This window comes from Scyliorhinus torazame, chromosome 3 (genome assembly GCF_047496885.1).
Source record: "Scyliorhinus torazame isolate Kashiwa2021f chromosome 3, sScyTor2.1, whole genome shotgun sequence".
In the NCBI taxonomy this organism is placed as follows: Eukaryota; Metazoa; Chordata; class Chondrichthyes; order Carcharhiniformes; family Scyliorhinidae; genus Scyliorhinus; species Scyliorhinus torazame.
In genome coordinates, this window is record NC_092709.1 from 347,756,023 (window position 1) to 347,776,038 (window position 20,016).

Below are 20,016 nucleotides of genomic sequence, written 5' to 3' on the forward strand. Positions count from 1 at the left end.
GGGCAAAATCTTGGATAGGTTTATAAGAGATAGGATGTATAATCATCTGGAAAGGAATAATTTGATTAGAGATAGTAAACACGGTTTTGTGAAGGGTAGGCCATGCCTCACAAACCTTATTGAGTTCTTTGAGAAGGTGACCAAACAGGTGGATGAGGGTAAAGCAGTTGATGTGGTGTATATGGATTTCAGTAAAGCGTTTGATAAGGTTCCCCACGGTAGGCTACTGCAGAAAATACGGAGGCCTGGGACTCAGGGTGATTCAGCAGTTTGGATCAGAAATTGGCTAGCTGGAAGAAGACAAAGGGTGGTGGTTGATGGGAAATGTTCAGACTGGAGTCCAGTTACTAGTGGTGTACCACAAGGATCTGGTTTGGGGCCACTGCTGTTTGTCATTTTTATAAATGACCTGGAGGAGGGCGGAGAAGGATGGATGAGTAAATTTGCAGATGACACTAAAGTCGGTGGAGTTGTGGACAGTGCGGAAGGATGTTACAAGTTACAGAGGGACATAGATAAGCTGCAGCGCTGGGCTGAGAGGTGGCAAATGGATTTTAATACAGAAAAGCGTGAGGTGATTCATTTTGGAAGGAATAACAGGAAGACAGAGTACTGGGATAATGGTAAGATTCTTGGCAGTGTTGATGAGCAGAGAGATCTCGGTGTCCATGTACATAGATCCCTGAAAGTTGCCACCCAGGTTGAGAGGGTTGTTAAGAAGGCGTACGGTGTGTTAGCTTTTATTGGTAGAGAGATTGAGTTTCGGAGCCACGAGGTCATGTTGCAGCTGTACAAAACCCTGGTGCGGCCGCATTTGGAGTATTGCGTGCAATTCTGGTCGCCGCATTATAGGAAGGATGTGGAAGCATTGGAAAGGGTGCAGAGGAGATTTACCAGAATGTTGTCTGGTATGGAGCGAAGATCTTATGAGGAAAGGCTGAGGGACTTGAGGCTGTTTTCGTTAGAGAGAAGAAGATTAAGAGGTGACTTAATTGAGGCATATAAGATGATCAGAGGATTGGATAGGGTGGACAGTGAGAGCCTTTTTCCTCGGATGTTGATGTCTAGCACGAGGAGACATAGCTTTAAATTGAGGGGAGATAGGTATAAGACAGATGTCAGGGGTAGGTTCTTTACTCACAGAGTAGTTGGGCGTGGAATGCCCTGCCTGGGTTGCCAGGCCACCTTGCAGCGCAACATTGTGGGGGGATGGGGGATGTCTTGGGGTCGGCTGCGGAGGGGTTCCACGCTGCCCAGGGGGCTGCCGGGCGGTCGGGAACGTAAGCGCGGGCTTTTCTGGAGGCCACATCCAGGGAGCCTGCGAGGGCACATGCCTCCTTGACACCTAGAGTGTCTTTTTCCAGCAATCGCTGGCGGATTTGTGAGGATAGCATACCTGCTACGAAAGCGTCCCGGACTAAGAGTTCAGTGTGTTCGCTCGCCGAAACTTGCGGGCAGCTGCAGTTTCTCCCCAACACCAGGAGTGCGCGGTAGAATTCTTCCAGCGATTCCCCAGGGGTTTGTCGCCTCATCGCTAGCTGATATTGGGCGTAGACCTGGTTTACCGGGCGAATATAATGTCCTTTTAGCAGCTCTATTGCCGCATCGAAGTCTTCCGCTTCCTCGATGAGGGCGTAAATCTCCGGGCTCACCCTTGAGTGCAGGACGTGCAGTTTCTGCTCTCCCGTGGGTGTGTTTTTGGCCGTCCCGAGATACCCTTTAAAGCACGCCAGCCAGTGCTTGAAGATTGCCGCTGAATTCCCCGCGTGGGGGCTGAGTTGCAGACACTCCGGCTTGATTCGGAGCTCCATCCTTTTAAATCTAGCTTATTAAATTGATGCACGATCAATGACAACTAAAGCGAGGTTGTAGTCCAACTGAAGGCTTTAATAAGCTAGGTGTTTCCCCCAGCAGCTCAGGTAAGAATGAAGGCTGCTGGGGCGGCATGGGCTATTATACCCCGTCTAGCAGGGCGGAGCTACCATACAGCTTGGCCAATAGGAAGCATACAATTTCTACCAATGGTGTTCCAGCTTTACCAGGTACGTTAATACCTCTACTACCACAGAGTGTTTGATGGGACAGTGTAGAGCGAGCTTTACTCTGTATCTAACCCCGTGCTGTACCTGTCCTGGGAGTGTTTAATGGGGACAGTGTAGAGCGAGCTTTACTCTGTATCTAACCCCGTGCTATACGTGTCCTGGGAGTATTTTAAAAAAATTTAGAGTACCCAATTCATTTTTTTCCAATTAATGGGCAATTTAATGTGACCAATCCACCTACCCTGCACACCTTTGTGTTGTGGGGGCGAAACCCACGCAAGCAATGGGAGAATGTGCAAACTCCACATAGACACTGACCCAGAGCCGGGATCGAACCTAGTACCTCGGCGCCGTGAGGCCGCAGGGCTAACCCACTGCGCCACCGTGCTGCCCCTGTCCTGGGAGTGTTTGATGGGACAGTGTAGAGGGAGCTTTACTCTGTATATTACCCCGTGCTGTACCTGTCCTGGGTGTTCGATGGGGACAGTGTAGAGGGAGCTTTACTCTGTATCTAACCCCGTGCTGTACCTGTCCTGAGAGTGTTTGATGGGGACAGTGTAGAGGGAGCTATACTCTGTATCTAACCCCGTGCTGTACCTGTCCTGGGAGTATTTAATGGGACAGTGTAGAGGGAGCTTTACTCTGTATCTAACCCCATGCTGTACCTGTCCTGGGAGTGTTTAATGGGACAGTGTAGAGGGAGTTTTCCTTCTTTGCAAAAGTATTTGGGAGTGCTCATTGCTGACAGCAACAACCTGTCCTGGAAACTTGTCTGATTTCCCTGTACGTACATCCCTCATGTTAAATTCTCTCTGACACCATCCCACTCACCTGCCTCTCACTGAGCTGAAGGTTTCTGGCCAGTCGCTTTCTCTCTGGAGGTGAGAGGTATTTCTGAATCTCAAATTTCTTCTCCAACTGCACCGTCTGATCATTTGAAAATCGGACCTGGCCACCTTTCCTTTTGTGGGTAGAGCGCTGGGTGAACGGATTCCAAAAATACTCCTTACCTGTGGGAACAAAAATAGTAAATGTTAAATGAATGGAAAGATAAATATAAAAAAATAGGGAACTTTGAAAATTAAGACAAAATACAAAATGCTGCATCTTTCAGCGGGTCCGTCATTCCATATCTGAAAAGAGACGATATCAGGTAAAGACAGATAGATTTGATTTATGCAGCATCGTTCATAATGGCAGATGACCCAAGATTTCGATCGCCAAATGCATATTTTTTAAAGTGCCGTGTTACAATCCCAGACCAGACCCCGACAGTTGCTCGGATACGGGACAGACACCCCACCATTTTTAATTTGTAAGACTGTGAGGTAAGGATACTTGCTCCAGAAGTGACTCCCCGCACAAAATAAGGATACAGTATATTTAAACAAACTTGATGACTGACACAGTATTAAAGTAACTTGAACATCATAAAATAAATTTCTTACAATTACCAGTTAAACAGTGTTTAACAATAAAATGAAATCTTCTTTATCTCCAATCAGGCAAAACCCATCTCAGGTCAAAACCCACTTTTAAATAAAGTTAACAAACACAGGAGTACTTGCCAACCTCTGAATAAATATTTCCTCCAAAAGACTGCCTGGAGAGAGAGAGAGATCCTTAAGAAATAGCCTTTAGATGCGTGTCCTTCTGGTCTCAAACCAGTGTGGTCCTCACATTTTCCATGTGTCCTCTGTAGATGTTGCCACATTTTAATAATAATCTAATAATCTTTACCAGTGTCACAAGTAGGCTTACATTAACACTGCAATGAAGTTACTGTGAAAAGCCCCTAGTCGCCATATTCCGGCGCCTGTTCGGGTACACAGAGGCAGAATTCAGAATGTCTAATTCACCCAACAAGCACGTCTTTCGGGACTTGTCGGAGGAAACCCGGAAACCCTCGAAGACAGGGGGAGAACGTGCAAACTCCGCACAGACAGTGACCCAAGCCGGGAATCGAACCTGGGACCCTGGAGCTGTGAAGCAACAGTGCTAACCACTGTGCTACGGTGCCCCCCCCCCTCCCACACACAACCAGTCCAGCCCGGCATCTGTGTCCAGAAATGCATGTCCGGGTCTCTGGGGAAACGTTTTTCCCACCTTGCGGACAAAGTCGCGCAGCTGCACACAAATCTAAACTGAATGACTCACTGCTAGCGACTTGGTACAGACTTAGCTCCTCCCATTAGTAAGTTCATCTGTATCCCACTCACATCCCATTACCTGATTACTTAAGTTTAAACCCAATGGGCTGGATTCTAATTTTCAGCGGCTAAGTGCCGGCTGAAACGGAGAATTCGCAGACGTTATACGATGCCAGAATTGGCGCCGTACCCTCACCGATTCCGGGACCGGTGAGGGGCTAGCAGTAGCGCCGGTTGAAATTCCCGCCTCCCGATCCTAAACTGGCCGGAGAATGGCCGCGTCCCTGGCCGCGGATGCGCATGGCGACGACCTGCAACGGTCACGCCGTACAACGTGGCGCCGGGCGTGCGCGGAACCGACCCGCCAAATGTGACCCAACAACAGGCCACCCCCTGGCTACCCCCCACCAGCCCCCCCCCCAGCCCTCACGGAAGCCCCCCTGGCCAGCGGCACGGGTCCCAGCCGAGTGTGGCGGCGCTGGACACAGTCCGCAGCCGCCACAACAGGTTCCCGACAGCTCAGACCACACGTCAACCGCGCGGTCAGGAACTTGGCCCATCGGGGCTGGAGCATCGGGTGAGGGTCTTCCAGTGACATGCCATACCAACGGCGTGCGGCGCGGGCTGCAATGGCGCCATTTCAGAGAGCGCGGAGACTTGAAAACCGGCGTCAAACTGGCGCCAGCCCCGATTTGGGAGTCAGAAGGAATTCTCTGCCCGATCGCCGAATACGATATTGGTGTAAGGCAAGGGAGAATCCCACCCCATATTTCTAGTATCCACTCCCCAGAAATCATAACAAAGCTCCAATATAGAATTAAAAAACATTTTTTTTTTAACAGTGCAGAAGGAGGCCATTCGGCCCATCGAGTCTGCACCGGCTCTTGGAAAGAGCACCCCACCCAAAGTCAACACCTCCACCCCATCCCCATAACCCAGTAACCCCACCCAACACTAAGGGCAATTTTGGACACTAAGGGCAATTTATCACGGCCAATCCACCTAACCCGCACATCTTTGGATTGTGGGAGGAAACCGGAGCACCCGGGGGAAACCCACGCACACACGGGGAGGATGTGCAGACTCCGCACAGACAGTGACCCAAGCCGTAATCGAACCTGGGACCCTGGAGCTGTGAAGCGATTGTGCTATCCACAATGCTACCGTGCTGCCCCTATACTGTCCTTTTAAACATAAGCATGGTTTGAAATAATGTTGATCTCATTTTTATGATGCCTTAATTACCCCTTCTGTAGCCATAGTGCCTGCCTAACTTTTAAACTAGGATTTTTAAAACCATACTACAATAGATACATACACACACTTACCCAGGCTTTTAACCATTCCTGCACCAGATACATAGAATACAATATTTCTCTGAAATTCCTACCTCCATCACAGTAGTCATTGTTGGAATGTAACAACAACTATTTTTCTTTTTATTCTTTATGGGTGTCGCTGGCCAGGACAGCATTTCTTCCCCATCCCTCATTGCCCTAGAACTGAGTGATTTGCTCGGCCATTTCAGATAGCAGCCCAGAGTTCGCCACATTGCTGTGGGTCTGGAGTCGCATGTCGGCCAGACCAGGTAAGGACGGCAGATTTCCTTCGCCAAAGGGCATTAGTGAACCAGATGGGTTTTTACAACAATCGATGCTAGGTAAATGGTCACTATTATAGAAACCACATTTTAGTTGCTGAATTTTTTTGTAACTATTTTTATTCAGGACATTTTCATTTTACATACAAAACACAACACCCAATTAATCATTATACAATTCTCATTATAAACACCCACCATACCACCCCACTTGCCCCACTTTTTATTACATAACTAAACAACCCCCCCCCCCCCCCATGCTTCTGCTGATGTTACAAACTCTTGAAGATGGAGATGAACATCCGCCACCTCGAGTAGACGCCTCCTCACAGCCCCTAACGGCAAACTTTATCTTCTCCAAACGTCAGAATTCCAACACGTCACCCACCCACACCGTCATCCTTGGCGGCTCCACAGCCCACCACCCTAACAAAATCCTCCTCCAGGCTATCAGGGAGGCAAAGGCCAACACGTCAGCTCCTCTCCCCTCCTGCACCCCCGGATCTTCTGATACCCCAAATATCACCGCCCATGGGCTCGGGGTCACCTTGACCACTAAAATCTCCGACATTGTCCCCGAAAGGGACTTCCAAAATCTCACCAATTTTGGACAGGGCCAAAACATGTACGTGTGGTTCGCCGGCTCCCTCAACCACCGCTCGCATCTGTTATTGGGTACGCTGAGGGACAGTGAGAGCCATTTTCCTCGGATGGTGATGTCTAGCACGAGGGGGACATAGCTTTAAATTGAGGGGAGATAGATAGAAGACAGATATCAGAGGTTGGTTCTTTACTCAGAGAGTAGTAAGGGTGTGGAATGCCATGCCTGCAACAGTAGTGGACTCGCCAACACTAAGGGCATTCAAATGGTCATTGGATAGACATATGGACGATAAGGGAATAGTGTAGATGGGCTTTAGAGTAGTTTCACAGGTCGGCGCAACATCGAGGGCCGAAGGGCCTGTACTGCGCTGTAATGTTCTATGTTCTATGTTCTATGTCCTCCATCTCTGGAAAGAACCCATTCATGTGCGTCTTTGTCATATGTGCTCTGTGCACCACCTTAAATTGAATGATGCCCAATCTTGCACATGAGGAGGTCAAGTTTATCCTACACAAGGTCTCACTCCAAACCCCCCCCCCCTCAAATGCACTGCCCAACTCCCCCTCCTACTTCCTCTTTATCTGCTCCAGAGAGGCCTTTTCCCTCTCCATTAACTGCCCACAAATATCAGAGATCTTACCCTCCCCTGTCTCATCCTCAGCACTATCAGACACAACGAAGGGGTTTGCAACCATGTAGGTGGCCAGCTCCTTCCTCACAAAACCCCTAACCTGCAAGTACTGGAACCCGTTCCCCCTCGGAAGCTGAAACCTTTCTACCAGTTCCTCCATCCCTGTTGTGTTAATGCGAACACGAGCCTTGGGACGCCTGTCCAACAGCGTAATCCAGGCAATGAACCCCAGTCCAACCTAACTGTCCCAATACCTCAAAAAGATATTTCCACGCAACCCGGTCCAACGCCTTCTCCGCATCCGTGGAATTGATTGCCTCATTTTCCTGACCAGTCGGGGGCATCATCACCACATCCAATCACTCCTTATATTGGTCAACAATGGTTACCCCTTCACAAAGCCTGTCTGATCCTCAGCTATCACCCTGGCAAACAATCCTCCAAGCGTGTTGCCAGCACCTTAACCAGAAATTCTGCCAATCGCCTTTCCCATCGACGGTAGTTTTTAAAATAATCTTTAATTACTGTCACAAGCAGGCTGACATGAACACTGCAAATGAAGTTACTGTGAAAAGCCCCTAGTCGCCACATTCCGGCGCCTGTTCGGGTGCACTGAGGGAGAATTCAGAATGTCCGATTCACCCAACAGCACGTCCTTCGGGACTTGTGGGAGGAAACCGGAGCGCCCGGAGGAAACGGGTAGCACGTAGCTCAAGTGATTAGCACTGTGGCTTCACAGCGCCAGGGTCCCAGGTTCGATTCCCCGCTGGGTCACTGTCTGTGCGGAGTCTGCATGTTCTCCCCGTGTGTGCGTGGGTTTCCTCCGGGTGCTCCGGTTTCCTCCAACAGTCCAAAGACGTGCAGGTTAGGTGGATTGGCCATGCTAAATTGCCCTTAGTGACCAAATAAGGTTAGGAGGGGTTATTGGGTTACGGGGATAGGGTGGAAGTGAGGGCTTAAGTAGGTTGGTGCAGACTCGATGGGCCGAATGGCCTCCTTCTGCACTCTATGTTCTATGAAACCCACACAGACATGGGATGTCGTGCAGACTCCGCGCAGACAGTGACCCAAGCCGGGAATCAAACCCGGGACCCTGGATCTGTGAAGCAATGGTGCCGCCCTTCCCGCCGGATCCGCCACTATGTTACTCACCAAAAACACCACCCTCTTGTTAACAAGCACCTTCGTCTGTGTATCATCCCAGAATGGCACACGTGTCTCACCTACTCTTTCCTCAACCTCGTATGGTCCCTAACCCTCAGGTGAGTCTCCTGCAGAAAGACCACGCCTGTCTTCAATCTTATTAAATGGGCAAACACCCGAGATCTTTCAATAGACTCATTCAGTCCCCTCATTAGGCCACCGGGTTGGGAGGCTCCAAACCCCACACTGATCAGCCGTACCTTACTGCCAACGGACGGCCCCAGGCCCCGACCTCGCCCACCTCCAACGCCTCCACCCAATGACTCTATAAAGAAACGTCAACAACCCAGCAACCCCCCCTCTCTCCCAACCCCACCGCCCCGGCTCACAATCCCCACCCACATGAAAAACAAAGAAAACAGCCCCTCCCCTTCCCCGCCAAATAGCCAGCCATGGCGATCTCCCCCCGCCGCCCCCCTCCCCATTCACTTCCGTTCACCGTCATTTCTGCTAGCAGGGTGACCTCCCCACCCCCACCGGAGGCTAACCACAAACTTTATTTACAAAAAGACCCACACACTTCTCCCCCCCTACCCTGCCCAACCCACCTTTAATCATGTACCCCGCGCTCCTTCGTCCCCACATCACCTCCCCCCCCTCGCCCCACCGCACTTCTCACCGTACCCAACAAATGTGTCAATACACCCCACACATGTAGAAAACTGCAGCCAGAAACAAACAAACAGATACCCCCCCCCCCGCCACTGAGCACAACGCCATAGCTCCAACATGCAGGTGAACCCACCCAGAATCCCCACATATCCCCCAGTCCATGATCCTTTATAAAGTTACTCGCCTCCTCCAGCAATTCTGAATAATATTCTCTTCCCCCATACGTGACCCATAAGCGAGACGGGAACATCATGCTGAGTCGCACCTTGCTCCTGAAAACAACAACCCTGGCCTTGTTGAATCCGGCCCTTTTTCGAGCCAGCTCTGTTCCCAAGTTCTTGTAGATTCGGACAGTATGGCCTTCCCAGCTACATTCACAGGTTTCCTTTGCCCACCTCAGGATCTTTGCCTTGTCCAAGTATTGTTGGAGCCACACAATAATCGCTCGTGGTAGCTCCACGGCTCTCGGCCTCGGCCTCAATGACCGACGAACCCAGTCCACCTCAGGAGGGTAGTCAAAGATCCCCCCCCCACCAACTGCTCCAACATCTTGCCCACATACTCCGTGGTTCTCGTTTCCTCAATGCCTTCGGGAAGCCCTACGATCCTCAAATTCTGCCGCAGGCAGCGGTCCTCCAGGTCATCAACCTTAACCTTCAATTAATTTTGCTCCTCCAGCATCATCAGCCCTTTTGCCTCCAGAGAGGCAATCCGACCTTCATGGTCAGCCACCGTCTCCTCCATCTTCTGGATCGACGCATCCTGCGCCTCCAGCCACTCGTCCACCCTCTCCCAGGGTAGCCCGAATTGGTTCTGCCGCTCTTGCCAAGTCCTCAGTGACTCCCTGTTGTATTCGGCCCATTGGAATTCGACCAACTTTTTTTTTTTCTTTCTTTTTTTTAAATAAATTTAGAGTAACCAAATTTTTTTTTCTCCCAATTAAGGGGCAATTTTTCCCGATTTATTCATTGATTTTAGATTCCGCCAGCTGATGTGACGGGACGTGAACCTGTCTCCACAAAGTGGTTGTTTGGGCTATGGGATTATTAGTTCAGTGACATTCCCGTACCGGCCTCCCCGAACAGGTGCCGGAATGTGGCGACTAGGGGCTTTTCACAGTGACTTCATTTGAAACCTACTTGTGACAATAAGCGATTCTCCTGTCCTTTTCCTTTCCTCTTCCCCATCATCTGACCTTGAGCCGAGCAAGTTTTCACGAACAGCGATGTGTCGGGGACCAATCTGGGGCGGGATTCTCCGGGAACCGGCGCCGAAGGGCCTCCGCCGGCCGGCGCGAGTTGGCGCATGCGCGGGAGCGCCAGCGTGTGTTGGCGTCATCCCAGCGCATGCGCAGGGATGTTCTTCTCCGCACCGGCCATGGCGGAGGTAGACAGCGGCCGGCGCGGAGGGAAAGAGTGCCCCCACGCGCAGGCCCTCCCGTGGATCGGTAGGCCCCGATTGTGGGGCAGGCCATCGTGGGGGCACCCCCCAGGGCCAGATCCCCCCCCCCACACCCCCGAGTACCCCGCAGGCCGCCCGTGGAGCCCGGTCCCGCTGGTAAGAACCTGTTGTGATTTACACCGGCGGGACCGGCCGAAAGCGAGCGGCCACTCGGCCCATCGCGGGCCGGAGAATCGCCCGGCGGCGGGGGGGGGGGGGGGGGTGCGCTGCCAGTGGCCGCTGACCGGCGCGGCCGATTCCCGCCCCCAGAGAATTTGGCAGCCGGCGGGGGCGGGATTCACGCTGCCCCCCCCCCCCCCCCGGAGATTATCCATCCCGGCTGGGGGGGGGTCAGAGAATCCCGCCTCTGATTTTTTTATCATGGCCATGAACTGATAAGGATCATGTACCAGGCCAGTGGGTCACAGAGTCCAGCTGATGTCCAACTGGCGGCTGCTATACCAGATAGCCATGATGCTGGGATTAGTGCCCAGCACACCGTCCCATGAAGCTATGGTCTGAGGGCATGCGCTCCCCTCATTGCGACCGATATGTCTGTGGATGCCTGCTCTACATCTCCCACTGCCATGTATACCCAGGGAGGCTGCCATCCCCTAGAGGTCTGACAAACTCTGGGGGCAACAGCAGTTGGAAAAGACAGAAAGACAGGGAAGTTTGCAATGAAGAGATGTGGGAGGTTAACATAGTATGGACCATGTGGGAGGTTAGCGATGCATGGACCATGTGGGAGGTTAACATAGTATGGACCATGTGGGAGGTTAATGTTGCATGGACCATGTGGGAGGGTAGCGATGCATGGACCACGTGGGAGGTTAATGTTGCATGGACCATGTGGGAGGTTAGCGATGCATGGACCATGTGGGAGGTTAATGTTGCATGGACCATGTGGGAGGTTAGCGATGCATGGACCACGTGGGAGGTTAATGTTGCATGGACAATGTGGGAGGTTAGCGTTACATGGACCATGTGGGAGGTTAGCGATGCATGGACCATGTGGGAGGTTAATGTTGCATGGACCATGTGGGAGGTTAGCGTTACATGGACCATGTGGGAGGTTAGCGATGCATGGACCATGTGGGAGGTTAGCGATGCATGGACCATGTGGGAGGTTAGCGATGCATGGACCATGTGGGAGGTTAGCGTTACATGGACCATGTGGGAGGTTAGCGTTACATGGACCATGTGGGAGGTTAGCGATGCATGGACCATGTGGGAGGTTAGCGATGCATGGACCATGTGGGAGGTTAGCGTTACATGGACCATGTGGGAGGTTAATGTTGCATGGACCATGTGGGAGGTTAGCGATGCATGGACCATGTGGGAGGTTAGCGATGCATGGACCATGTGGGAGGTTAGCGATGCATGGACCATGTGGGAGGTTAGCGTTGCATGGACCATGTGGGAGGTTAGCGATGCATGGACCATGTGGGAGGTTAGCGATGCATGGACCATGTGGGAGGTTAGCGATGCATGGACCATGTGGGAGGTTAATGTTGCATGGACCATGTGGGAGGTTAGTGTTGCATGGACCATGTGGGAGGTTAATGTTGCATGGACCATGTGGGAGGTTAGCGATGCATGGACCATGTGGGAGGTTAGCGATACATGGACCATGTGGGAGGTTAGCGATGCATGGACCATGTGGGAGGTTAGCTATGCATGGACCATGTGGGAGGTTAGCGATGCATGGACCATGTGGGAGGTTAGCGATGCATGGACCATGTGGGAGGTTAGCGATGCATGGACCATGTGGGAGGTTAATGTTGCATGGACCATGTGGGAGGTTAGTGTTGCATGGACCATGTGGGAGGTTAATGTTGCATGGACCATGTGGGAGGTTAGCGATGCATGGACCATGTGGGAGGTTAGCGATACATGGACCATGTGGGAGGTTAGCGATGCATGGACCATGTGGGAGGTTAGCTATGCATGGACCATGTGGGAGGTTAGCGATGCATGGACCATGTGGGAGGTTAGCGATGCATGGGCCATGTGGGAGATTAGCGATGCATGGACCATGTGGGAGATTAGCGATGCATGGACCATGTGGGAGGTTAGCGATGCATGGACCATGTGGGAGGTTAGCGATGCATGGACCATGTGGGAGGTTAGCGATGCATGGACCATGTGGGAGGTTAGCGATGCATGGACCATGTGGGAGGTTAGCGATGCATGGACCATGTGGGAGGTTAGCGTTACATGGACCATGTGGGAGGTTAGTGATGCATGGACCATGTGGGAGGTTAGCGTTGCATGGACCATGTGGGAGGTTAGCGATGCATGGACCATGTGGGAGGTTAGCGTTACATGGACCATGTGGGAGGTTAGCGATGCATGGACCATGTGGGAGGTTAGCGATGCATGGACCATGTGGGAGGTTAGCGATGCATGGGCCATGTGGGAGATTTGCGATGCATGGACCATGTGGGAGATTAGCGATGCATGGACCATGTGGGAGGTTAGCGATGCATGGACCATGTGGGAGGTTAGCGATGCATGGACCATGTGGGAGGTTAGCGATGCATGGACCATGTGGGAGGTTAGCGATGCATGGGCCATGTGGGAGGTTCGCGATGCATGGACCATGTGGGAGGTTAGCGTTGCATGGACCATGTGGGAGGTTAGCGTTACATGGACCATGTGGGAGGTTAGCGATGCATGGACCATGTGGGAGGTTAGCGATGCATGGACCATGTGGGAGGTTAGCGTTGCATGGACCATGTGGGAGGTTAGCGATGCATGGACCATGTGGGAGGTTAGCGATGCATGGACCATGTGGGAGGTTAGCGTTGCATGGAAGTGATTAAAAAGAGGAAGTTGTTCGCTGTGACCTTCCTTTTCAAGTTGTCCAAACCTCTATGATTGCACTTTCCAATCCCTTTTCTATTTCAGAATATTCAGAGTATCGATTTCATTTTCACGGAGATGGTGGCATCGTGGTAATACCACTGAACGCATAATCCAGAGACCCAGGCGGTTGCTCTGGGGACATGGGTTCAAATCCCACTTTGACAGCTGGTGGAATTTTTCAATTCTTCAACTAATAAATCTGAAATACAACAAGGGAATTGTAACAACTAACACTGATTGATGTAAACACCCAATTAGTTCACTTTTTTGTGCCCTTTATGCAGGAAAATCTGCCATCAAATTTGAAATTGTAAGTTTGAGTGTAAGATGAAAACTTTCGGCAACGTTTCTCCCTTTTCAACAATATACACGTTCTTTACGGCTGAACAACTGATTATCTAACTACAAAAATATTTAGGTATGTACTTCAGGTCCTGTAACTTACAGGAGCAAAAGATGGAAAGTGGGATTGAACTAAATAACTTCCTTGGCCAAGATGGACACATGGGCGAATGGCCTTTAGCGTCATAAATCTTTCATATGTTTTCTCTTTTAAGATACGCACGGTAGCCTTGTGGATAGCACAATTGCTTCACAGCACCAGGGTCCCAGGTTCGATTCCGGCTTGGGTCACTGTCTGTGCGGAGTCTGCACATCCTCCCCGTGTGTGCGTGGGTTTCCTCCGGGTGCTCCGGTTTCCTCCCACAGTCCAAAGATGTGCGGGTTAGGTGGATTGGCCATGATAAATTGCCCTTAGTGTCCAAAATTGCCCTTAGTGTTGGGTGGGGTTACTGGGTTATGGGGATAGGGTGGCGGTGTTGACCTTGGGTAGGGTGCTCTTTCCAAGAGCCGGTGCAGACCCGATGGGCCGAATGGCCTCCTTCTGCACTGTAAATTCTATGATCTATGATATAACTTAGGGGCGACACGGTGGCGCAGTGGTTAGCACTGCTGCCTCACGGTGCTGAGGTCCCAGGTTCGATCCCGGCTCTGGGTCACTATCCGTGTGGAGTTTGCACGTTCTCCCCCTTTTGCGTGGGTTTCGCCCCCACAACCCAAAGATGTGCAGGGTAGGTGGATTGGCCAGGCTAAATTGCCCCTTCATTGGAAAAATGAATTGGGTACGCTAATTTTTTTTTTAAAGATCCAACTTAAAATTTCCTCTTTGATGAAGGCTTTGGTTGTTTGCTCCAGTATTCCCTAATGTAGCTCAAGTGTCATATTCTGTGTGATCATATTCCTGTGACGTCCCTTGGGATGTTTTACTGTGTTAAAGGTGCTAGATAAATACATGTTGTTGTTGTTAACCAAGGTACCATAGCGTGGGCCTAAAGCTGATCCCGCCGACTATGGCAATCACCGCGGGCAGGACGGTAAATATGACGGACAAACCAAAGGTCCGTTGACCGAGAGTGGGGATTTCCGGTCCCATGGTGGGCCTGGAAAATCCCGTCTGTAGTGTTGCGATACGGTCTGCGACGAGCAATCCAGCAGTCATGGATTCAAGTTCCAACAGGTGAAACTGGACACATTCAATCTTTTAGGGGCAGCACAGTAGCACAAGTGGATAGCACGGGGGCTTCACAGCGCCAGGGTCCCAGGTTCGATTCCCCGCTGTACGGAACTGCACGTTCTCCCCGGGTTTTCTCCGGGTGCTCCAGTTTCCTCTCACAGTCCAAAAACGTGCAGGTTAGGTGGATTGGCCGTGATAAATTGCCCTTAGTGACCAAAAAAAGGTTAGGAAGGGTACAGGCCCCTGGTGAGACCACATTTGGAGTATTGTGTGCAGTTCTGGTCACCTCATTATAGGAAGGATGTGGAAGCATTGGAAAGGGTGCAAAGGAGATTTACCAGGATGCTGCCTGGTTTGGAGGGTAGGTCTTATGAGGAAAGGTTGAGGGAGCTAGGGCTTTTCTCTTTGGAGCGGAGGAGGATGAGAGGCGACTTAATAGAGGTTTATCAGATGATGAGGGGGATAGATAGAGTGGACGTTCAGAGACTACTTCCTCGGGTGGATGCAGCAGTTACAAGGGGGCATAACTATAAGGTTCAGGGTAGGAGATATAGGAGGGATGTCCGAAGTAGGTTCTTTACTCAGAGAGTGGTTAGAGTGTGGAATGGACTGCCTGCTGTGATAGTGGAGTCGGACACTTTAGGAACTTTCAAGCGGTTATTGGATAGGCACATGGAGCACACCAGAATGACAGGGAGTGGGATAGCTTGATCTTGGTTTCGGACAAGGTTCGGCACAACATCGAGGGCCAAAGGGCCTGTTCTGTGCTGTACTGTTCTATGTTCTATCTATGTTGGTTATTGGGTTTATGGGGATAGGGTGGAGGTGAGGGCTTAAGTAGGTCAGTGCAGACTCGATGGGCCGAATGGCCTCCTTCTGCACTCTAGGTTCTATGTTAAGAAAGGCTCCAGAGAGCTGACCATGGAAGGTGTCAGAAAAATTCAACACTTATGTTCTTCAGGGGCAGATGTGATGAGTGTAGGAAATTTTTCGACATACTATGTGTCCGTCACAGTCATGCGATTAAAAGAACTTTAGTTCCAGATTATATGTCTGCTAAATTTGTGATTAAGGGGCTAACAGCTCGGCAGGCTGAGATGTCATTCATGGGAGGGGCTGGGTCTGTTTTAGTTTTGTTTTCAGCCCTGCCCTGTGTCAGTTTTTAGTTTCATTTTTTGAGTTTGGTACTGGATTGTGAGGAAAGGAGGTCCGTTTCGCAGACTGACTTCTGATAGCTTCTCTCCCAAGGACTTTGTGCATAAATCTGTAAGTCACCGAGTGGTTTACAACTTCAAAAATTGTTGGGGTCTCGCTCGGTTTCCTAATATAAGTTGGGGTCTAGTCCGGGTACTGTAACCTGTTGTCATTAACTGGCATTGACTCTTAATGCCGCCAGTGTAATTCGGTTCAAGAAAAGGAATCCCACCACCACCTTCTCAATGGCAACAAATGCTGGCCTGAGCTAGTGACGCCTACTCCCATGAACAGAAAAACCAATGGCAGGCTCATCATCTGAACAGAGTGCGACACAGTCACTGACATTCTGCCCTTTCCCTTCCAGAGAATGCGGAGCATAACATGAGGGACAAGGGTGCCTGCCTCTCCTGAGTCTTTGGGAGGAGATGAGTCCCTGCATTTTAAGATCGATTGGGGCGAGGTTTGCAATATCTGGCATCGCATTGAGAGCAATGATGTGTTCCCACCTCCTGTCTCTTCTCAATAGACCCCATGGACCACAATCAGTAAGGATAAACAACAACACCTCCTCCACAATAGTCCTCAATACCGGGGCCCCACAAGGCTGAGTACGTAGCCCCCTACTCTACTCCCTGTACACACACGACTGTGTAAATTTGGTTCCAACTCCATCCAGAAATGTGCTGATGACACAACCATAGTGGGCCGGATCTCGAATAACGACGAGTCAGAATACAGGAGGGAGATAGGGAACCTAGTGGAGTGGTGTAGCGACAACAGTCTCTCCCTCAATGCCAGCAAAACTAAAGAGCTGGTCCTTGACTTCAGGAAGCAAAGTACTGTACACACCCCTGTCAGCATCAACGGGGCCGAGGTGGAGATGGTTAGCAGTTTCAAATTCCTAAGTGTGCACATCACTAACAATCTGTCCTGGTCCACCCACGTCGACGCTACCACCAAGAAAGCACAACAGCGCCTATACTTCCTCAGGAAACTAAGGAAATTCGGCATGTCCACATTGATTCTTACCAACTTTTACAGATGCACCATAGAAAGCATCCTATCGGGCTGCATCACAGCCTGGTATGGCAACTGCTCGGCCCAGGACCGCAAGAAACTTCAGAGAGTCGTGAACACAGCCCAGTCCATCACACGAACCTGCCTCCCATCCATTGACTCCATCTACACCTCCCGCTGCCTGGGGAAAGCGGGCAGCATAATCAAAGACCCCTTCAGATTATTCTCTCTTCCAACCTTTTCCATCGGGCAGGAGATACAAAAGTCTGAGAACACGCACTAAGAGATTCAAGATAGCTTCTTCCCCACTGTCACCAGACTCCTAAACGACCCTCTTATGGACTGAACTGATCTCTCCGCACATCTTCTCTACTGAAAGTACTACAGTCCATATCCTTCACACAATGTCAGTGTCTATGTATTTACATTGTGTATTTACGTATGTCCTATGTTTTTTCTTGAATGGAACGATCTGTCTGAACCGTACGCAGAACAATACTTTTCACTGTATACGGCACACGTGACAATAAATCCAATATATTCATTCTGCTATCTGGCGTGGTGGGCTAGTTGCTGATAATGTGACCATGAACCTCTTCCTTGCTACCCACCCAGCATCCCTCGCACTAACCTTACCCCCTTTGGAGTTCTACTTACAGATAGTCAAGAATCGCTGCCTGCCCAACCATAGTATCCCAGGGAGGAAGAGAGAGAGAACAACATGACAGAAGTAATGAAGAGGAGCCATTATTTGACCTAATACTTAGTTGCCACTAGTTCAGACACTGGAACTATCTAAGGAAGGATGTTCTGGCCTTGGAGAAGGTCCAGGGGAATGATCCCTGAAATGAAGAGCTTGTCGTATGAAGAGGGGTTGAGGACTCTGGGTCTGTACTCGTTGGAGTTTAGAAGGATGAGGGGGGGATCTTACTGAAACTTACAGGATACTGCGAGGCCTGGATAGAGTGGACGTGGAGAGGATATTTCCACTTGTAGGAAAAACTAGAAACCGAAGCCACAGCCTCAGACTGAAGGGACGATCCTTTAAAACAGAGATGAGGAGGAATTTCTTCAGCCAGAGGGTGGTGAATCTGTGGAACTCTTTGCCGCAGAAGGATGTGGAGGCCAAATCACGGAGTGTCTTTAAGACAAAGATAGATAGGTTGTTGATTATTAAGGGGATCAGGGGTTATGGGGAGGAGGCAGGAGAATGGGGATGAGAAACATATCAGTCATAATTGCATGGTGGAGAAGACTCGATGGGCTGAGTGGCCTAATTCTGCTCCTATGTCTTATGGTCTTGACTGCAGCTAACCAGAAGGCTGGTAGATGAGTCACGTGGTCATCACGTGGTGAGTCACACACTATGAGTGGGCCGGGGGGGTGGATGATTTGTTCTGCAGCTCACTGAAGTACGATTACTGCGGGAGGGAGCTCAGATGTGGGCTACGATGGAGCTGCCTACAGAAGAGCACTAATGGGCGTGCACACTGAGACGCTGTTTGCTCGCCTCCCAAACAGCCTCCTGCCACTGTCAAAGAGCATGGGGGCACCTGGCTCCAGCTTGGCAGAGGGCATTGTGCAGAGGTCACTGCCCTGCAACCTCTGCACCATCTCCCTGTCATACTGGAGATCCAGAGGTACTGCAACTGGAGCCTCCAGACCAGGTTCAATATACAGTCAATGGAAAATCCCTCAGGAATATAGAAAGTCAGAGAGATCTGGGCGTGCAGGTCCACAGATCTTTGAAAGTGGCAACACAAGTGGACAGTGTAGTCAAGAAAGCATACGGAATGCTTGCCTTCATAAAATTGGCAAGTCATGCTGTAGTTGTATAGAACCTTGTTAAGGCCGCACTTGGAATATTGCGCACAATGCTGGTCGCCACACTACCAGAAGGATGTGGAGGCTTTGGAGAGGGTGCAGAGGAGGTTTACCAGGTTGTTGCCTGGTCTGGAGGGTGTTAGCTATGTGGAGAGGCTGAATAGACTCGGACTGTTTACATTAGAAAGACGGAGGTTGAGGGGTGACCTGATAGAGGTCTACAAGATTATGAGGGGCATGGATAGAGTGGATGGGCAGGCACTCTTTCCCAGGGTGGAGGGGTCAGTCACCAGGGGGCATAGGTTTAATGTCAATGGGAAAAGGTTTAGAGGAGATGTGCGAGGCAGGTTTTTTACACAGAGGGTGGTGAGTGCCTGGAACGCGTTGCCAGGGGAGGTTGTGGAAGCAGATACATTAACGGCGTTCAAAAGGCATCTCGACAAATACATGGATAGGATGGGTATAGAGAGATACGGTACAAGGAAGAGCTGAAGGTTTTGGCCAAGGTTGGTATCATGGCGGTACAGGCTTGGAGGGCCGAAGGGCCTGTTCCTGTGCTGTATTGTGATTTGTTCCTTGTTCTTTGTGTGGCTAGCTCACCCATTCTGATGACGGCCCGACGAACTTCAGTTCCAAACAAGAGTCACATTGAACTCTCTCGCCACCATGCTGCCAGGCGTGCTGGGTTTATCCATCACTTTATCTTTTTATTTCAGGTCACCTGCTCCCCTGCCATCCCTGGAAGAATTCAACAACCCTTACTGGCAAATCCAGGAACTCACCATACCACCACCAAAGATTAGCCCTCCAAGGCACTTTGAAGATCTTAGAAATTACCTTAACTTCAATGTGGTTGCCTGGCTCTTTAAGGAATGGCGGTGCAGGGCCACCGTGCGACTTTGAGCTAGTTACTTGCAGAATGCTACAGGGGTTCACTGCTGAGACTTGATATCCCGGCATGCTGTCGGGTTTGCATGTTTTCACAGTCTCCCAGCACCCACACGGAGTGGGAGGTTGGGGGGTTCGCCCTTGCACGCGCCCCTTCCTCCAACGGGGCGCCACTCAGATGCATCACACCTCCAAAAACGAACGTTGTGAGTTCAAGTTGCGGAAGTTTATTGTGGGCCAGTTTCATACATTCCAGCAATCATTACACTTCAAAAGTACTTCACTGGTTGTTCGTGATTAGGGTGTTCGTGATTGGTGCTATTTAAATGCAAGTTCTTCCTTCCTTTCCGGCGGCTTGACTAACGGAACATTGTTTCATTATTGTTGGGCACCTCCGCTATCTCAATGAACACAATGAATTGTC

The 20,016-nt window shown here is 50.6% G+C and overlaps 1 protein-coding gene across 1 annotated transcript in view; it reads right to left on the bottom strand.

Moving 5' to 3' along the window:
- The window catches only part of LOC140409329 (hematopoietically-expressed homeobox protein hhex-like), a 169,686-nt gene that overhangs the window by 89,229 nt on the left and 60,441 nt on the right, over window positions 1-20,016 (bottom strand). Inside the window, exon 2 of the mRNA XM_072497742.1 lies at window positions 2,874-3,052. Within this exon, the coding sequence (XP_072353843.1) occupies window positions 2,874-3,052 (179 nt within the window). The remainder of the gene's footprint in view (window positions 1-2,873; window positions 3,053-20,016) is intronic.